At 34.4% G+C, this 6,131-nt stretch overlaps 1 protein-coding gene across 1 annotated transcript; it reads right to left on the minus strand.

The window, feature by feature from the left end:
* Positions 1–2,805: 2,805 nt before the first annotated feature.
* On the minus strand, positions 2,806–4,242 carry LOC140004617 (uncharacterized). The gene is made up of 2 exons (XM_072044746.1): positions 4,105–4,242; positions 2,806–3,592 (listed from the first exon to the last, which is right to left on the minus strand). Exons 1-2 carry the CDS (start codon positions 4,187–4,189, stop codon positions 3,075–3,077), a joined length of 603 nt encoding a protein of 200 aa, XP_071900847.1. The 5' UTR covers positions 4,190–4,242; the 3' UTR covers positions 2,806–3,074.
* Between the last annotated feature and the right edge of the window lie 1,889 nt (positions 4,243–6,131).

A 6,131-nucleotide genomic window follows, 5' to 3' on the forward strand; every position in this document is an offset into this window, starting at 1 on the left:
AGTCTACTACTTCGGCTGTCCATTGGCCAACTAAAAATAGAATTCTAATTGCAAAAGGAAACTTCTCCAACTAATGCTAATTGTTCCCTAATAAGACATCTAATAAAAAGTGGTAGTTTCCTAATTTTCATCCAATACTCCTCGTAAACTCCATCTTGAATTGAAAAACTCTTGAAAAATCACCTCTTTTATTACTTTTTGCTCCACCTTCCTACAATTGACACAAAATACCAAATATAAGTAGAATCAAGCAATTAATATAATATTTGGTAATATAAACGAGGAAAATAATCATAGAATTAATGACAAAAATACAACCTATCATAGAACCTTTGAAGTTTTCATCAGAAGGTTGCAACAGCATATTGTCATTCAAAAAATGTTCCATGGATTGCCGATAGAGTTCCAAGATAACTAGACTGAATTAAGGAATCGGAAATACTGAGGTGACAAATATGTGTCCATATGACTAGTTTAACTCTCTCTCTCTCTCTTATATTTTTTTTCTGCTTCTCCTTTTTGTGGTGTTCTCTTGATGAAATCTTCTTTTGTAATGACTTATTGAAGTTGCGATTTCTTGGATGGTTAATGAGCTAAAAAAAATTTGAATTGCCAATTGATTTCAAGCACTTCCTATTGTATGGCTCAAGATGTTGAAAGAGCTGGATGTTAATGTATTACTTTGCTAGCAATTATTTTTAGCTAACCAAAGCTTTTGTATGTTTTCTATTGAATGTTTATCAAAGTAGCAAAATGGGGTTTGTTGGCACCAAGTGATATTCCAAAAAGCTATCAAATAGCAGGGCTTATGAGTTTAAATTTAATGAGTAGCTACGTTGGTCATGATTCATTAAAAAAAAAAATTTTGCCAAACAATTTGATACCTATAAGAACCTGAAAAATGTACAACAGACACATGAGAAGCCAAATTGAAGCTATTTACAGCTAAATTTTCTAATAAAACCACCCAGTAATTTGCTCAGAGAATTAAGATTAGCATGCTAAAATGGGATTAAGAAATGTTCATAACAGCATTGGAGAGGAACATTTTCCCACCAAACAGTTAGGCAATAATCAATTATCACTTATTAGAGAGAAAACTTTCCTGGCCTAAAATGTTTTCCTGGTACGCGGGGCATTGCAGATTTGTCAAAAGACTCCTTGCTAATTCTATACTATTGGCGAGGAAGCGCCATTTTTCCTAGCAAAACACCTTGACTATTTGCAAGGAACTACTGGTTTTTGTGGGGAGTTTTTAACTTTAGTGGTGAGAAAAGTTTTCTCGCCATAGTATTTGAGCTATTAGTGAGGAGGTCAACCCTTGCTATTGATCTGTTTCATTAGCGAGAAAAGCAGCAGCATCCTCACTAATAACTTTTAGCGACGAGCATCTAGCAAGAAACTTGGCGAGGAAGCATTTTTCTCGCTGAAATTAATTGGCAAGGAAGTCAAAACTTTTGGCGTGGACTTTTGCTCCTCGCCAAATCCCTTTTCTGTTGCAGTGATATAGTATCCCTCTTTATATCTATCTTTACTAGATATAGACTTGTTCAATGTTGTTGGTTCTTTTAATTTACATTTGGACACGCAAAAAAACTAATAATAATAAAGAACTTCAAAGGAAGCTTGGTACTAGAAGAAACTATCCGTTGCTGGTCCACAAGAATTAAAAAAAAAAAACATGAAAGCTTACAAAACACGCATACGTTATAGTTCTTATAACAAATCAATTAATTAAGAAGTCTTAGATATGAAATGTCAACAATACTAATTAAGTCAGATGAAATGTCAACAATACTAACTTGGTCTTAGATATGAAATGTCAACAATACTAACTTGGTCCCCATATTAAAGTCAGATGAAATGTCAAATATGGAAAAAAAAAAAAAGCAACTCATAAAGCTGGACGAAGCAAGTTAAACTATCAGACTGATTTCTAAGCAAAACCCGAAATGCTAGAAGTCTTGTTAGCTAATGTTAGGGCTGGTTTTAACGATTCATAAGGTTTATGAACTAAGTGATAAGAAGGAATAAATTGTACTAGACCTAATAAATGTCTAGTTCAAATTAATAGCAAACCAATTACTAGACGCCTTGGTAACCGTTAAAATCAATCATTGAGATTTAATATGAGGGGTTACAAAACTCTTGCTTAGGAAATAAATGCAATGTAATTAATAATAATCCACTAGGAGGTGAACAAGTAAGGGAATTTTGGTGTCGAATAGCTTTGAGAATTAGCTACTATAATTTATTGAATTGGGAGACAAATTAACATGTGGAGTTATTAATAAGTGATAGTATTAAATATTTTTAAAATTTAAAGTATAGTTCGTAAAGTATAATGTATCAAGAATTTATTACGTATTTTTATAGTTTAGTTGAAAAGTATGAATATTTTTGAAATATATGAACTACACAAGCTTTTATTGTGGTATACTTTTAAATGTGTATTGTACAAGTGTAATAGAAGCCTTTACTAACTAGGAAAATTCGTATAAATGAAGCATTTCCACCAAAAAAATCTTGAACGAAGATAAAATTCGTATAAAAAAAAAAAAAAACAACATTCAGATCTCCAAATGGCATTCAATTCAAAATCTTGATGGCATCCAAAATATCCATTTTTGAGGGACTTTGTTTCCTTTCTCAGGAGCAGGATTGGGTACGTTTCACTCCGTCGATGCTGAATTCTTTCACATTGTAATGGCATGGCACGATGAAGAAGCACATATATACATATATTGAACATTCTGCACGTCTTGTATCAATCACACTAATTCTAGCAGGTCCAAGGTACAGAAGTTTATGATGTAACTGAGATAGAGATCATCAATTGTAGTAGATGATCAAATAGATTTATTTATTCAACACGACAACAACATAAGAAGAGAGCACTCGAACTGAGTACTCATTACATGCTTCCCCTGTTGATTCTACACCAATTCAAAGAGAAGCCGCATAAGTCTTTTACACACATAGGAAATCAACCATTAAAAGCAAACACAACATAACATATTAAGGTAATAATATAGGTGTCATGGATCCTGTGTCACGCCCTTATTTATTTAGCATTAATTTTTGACCTCATCTCCGGATGTAGCTTCAGTAGGTTGACAGCATCTTTGGCAATGTCCATGGTACCAGTGGCAGCAACCATGTCTGCAAGTCTCCTCAGCAGGTGGACAGCATCTTTGGCAATGTCCATGGTACCAGTGGCAGCAACCATGTCTGCACCGATGTTCAGGGGTCTCCTCAGCAGGTGGACAGCATCTTTGGCAATGTCCATGGTACCAGCGGCAGCAACCATGTCTGCAACGATGTTCAGGGGTCTCCTCAGCAGGTGGACAGCATCTTTGGCAATGTCCATGGTACCAGCGGCAGCAACCATGTCTGCAACGATCTGCGGTTACGGTATCCTCATCTCCAGATGTGGCTTCAGGGGTCTCCTCGGCAGTTTGACAGCATCTTTGGCAGCGTCCATGGTACCAGTGGCAGCAACCATGTCTGCAACGATCTTCGCTTATGCTATCCTGATGAACCTCGCCTGAACTGGCATCGTGGACACCAGTGGTATTCACGCTCTTCTGATCTGTTTCAAGACACAAGGAGACATAAATATTTGGAGCTTTATCTTAAGCTGCGAACGTTAGGTGACTGGCTAGGCTGAAAATTTGCAAGATATATGCAAAGAAAAGAATACTATGGATTAAACAAAACAGTCTAGGCATATAAGATGGTGCGACTTGGATATGAATTATTTTGCTTTAAATTATAATTAGAAGCATTTAGTTTGGTTTTCGACGTTAGTTTAACCTTTGGTGCGACACTATGGAACGTGTATCCTTACAGCAATACTATAAGGATGCATGAAAAATTAGATGTGCCACTAACCATTGATAGAAGCAACCCAATTTACTTTTGCTAAACACTGAAAAAGATATTAGCACATTAATATGACTTGCTTGATAATATACAAATAGCCTTCCATAAAAATTCACATCCCAATAATGAGTCTCCAAATCTCCATTCATTTAAGTATTTAGGTGCAGCCAAAAAAAAAAAGGAAGAAAGGAAAAAAAAAAAAAAAAAAGGACTAGGCACCTGCAGCTGTTGCATCAGAGGAAATATGGAGCACAAGTGCAAAGAGAACACCAATAAGAAAGAGCAAATTTTTTGAAGATGCCATTTGATCACAACCTCACTCAAAATGTAAATAATGTGCTAAATTATTGATATCGAGTGATAAGTGCATTGAGTTGCAGCCCTATTTATAGGAACTAGGAGGGGAACACCATGCCTTGCGTGGAATGAATATTTTAGGGTTAATTTCAAAAACCTCCCTTGAGGGTTTTCATAATTTCACTAGCACCCTTGTTATATCCAATAATACATTGAGCTCCCTTCTGATGTTGATCGGACCTAATGTTAATCTCATCAGGGGCAAATTGACCATAATGCCCTCACTAAAATAGCTTTTTTCAAGATTTTTAGAAGCACAATATAATCTTCCAATCTTACCAAGATACCATCAAAACCTGGTGCCAAAATTTAACAACTTTACTAAAAGTAATTTCTCTGTTGGTTGGTAAGCCTTGGAGACGAGCTTTCGGAGCTGAACTTTAAGCTCCGAAAATCTTTAATTGGGTGAAGGAAGATTGCTGCCAAAAGTGCGTTATCAGCTATATTCCTTGACATCTATAAAAGGTAAAAGGTGGAAACTTTTTTAATTGAATGGTATGGTACCATGAATAAACTCGTTAAGTTGATAAGATGAACATTCTGGCCATAAGAAATGTTTAAAATGTAGCCAGTGGACATGACGAGTCATTTGAGGTCCACACCATGATATCTTGATGTTATATGAGCAATTTATGATGGATAATGCCATGCATTATTGTTCTTTCTATTATGTGAAAATGGATGAAATATACATAGCTGGTGAATTAAGTAGACTGTATCGATTTTGATATGTAAGTACGACTCTCTGATTGGTTGCTCATTTTTTGTCTTCTAGGACAAATCTCCCAAAATAAGTTTATATGGTGTTTCATTGCTGAATCACGAACATTCCTATAGTAAAAATTTTAGTCTTAAATCAGGTTGAACTAATTATATGGAGGGAAAATTTTAGATGCTAAGTGACTGATTCACTCCTCATTTTGTCATGTACTATCCCAAAAAAAAAAGGCTGGCTAATTAGTTTGTTAATAAGGACCTTATAAGATCACCTCCAAAAGTAAGTTGTTGTATTATCTCTTTGTCGAGTTTTTATCATGAACATTTTTTAGGGAAATTAATCTTCAATTAGCTTGGACTACATTGTCTTAAATTAGTTAAGTTTTTGCAGTAGAAAATAGAAATATGCTGTAGTACAAATTCAATTATCTAGTAATTAGATTACTATTTTCGATGCCTTTATCTGTTTACCACTAATTGAAATCCACCGTGAATGTTGAACAACTAAGATGGGAACTGTGCTCATGACATTATTGTGCGTTAATTTTTTTTTAGTTGCTATGTGGTCGATGAATTTCTATAACTGTATAAGGTTGATCGAAATAATAATTCACTTGGAGTACTCCAGGGTCAAACATATAGGAATGAGTTAATTTTTCCTACTTTAATTACTCTAATAAAAATAATAAAATTTAAATTTAGAGGGTTTTTAATCACTAATTACGAAATTAAATAAATAATTGATGGGTATTTTATATACGTGCAAGTTTAAAAAAAAAACCGAATTACACCCGTTCACTGCAAATATACAAGTCAACTAGTAGTTTAGGGTATATCGGGTCGATCCCACAAGGAAGAGCGAACAATTACTGGTATTACTAAAGCTTTTTTATTATTTAGACTATTAATGAATTATAACAAGTAAAACCTACTGAACTTATGCAAGAAAATAACAAATGAAAGCTCCTTAGGTTGTGGTATCGCTAACTACTCATACAAGTGCTATACTTGGATCATTGAATACTGCTATCTAGGCTAGTTATGGTGTAATTTTCTCATGCATATGAAACCTACTTTCGTAGTGAATCAATTATACTCATAACTAATCCATACCTGCTCTCATGGTTATGAAATTAGTTACAAGTTCATTTCTTCAGTGAAATTACATGAAA

The sequence above is a fragment of the Coffea arabica genome, chromosome 3e (assembly GCF_036785885.1).
Source record: "Coffea arabica cultivar ET-39 chromosome 3e, Coffea Arabica ET-39 HiFi, whole genome shotgun sequence".
Classification (NCBI taxonomy): Eukaryota; Viridiplantae; Streptophyta; class Magnoliopsida; order Gentianales; family Rubiaceae; genus Coffea; species Coffea arabica.

Bases quoted from the DNA above. Each gene is read 5' to 3' on its own strand.
- LOC140004617 (XM_072044746.1), bottom strand. From the start codon at position 4,189: ATGGCATCTTCAAAAAATTTGCTCTTTCTTATTGGTGTTCTCTTTGCA. The intron at 3,593-4,104 runs GTGCCTAGTCCT...GTCTTGAAACAG, and splicing joins CTCTGATGCAACAGCTGCAG to ATCAGAAGAGCGTGAATACC.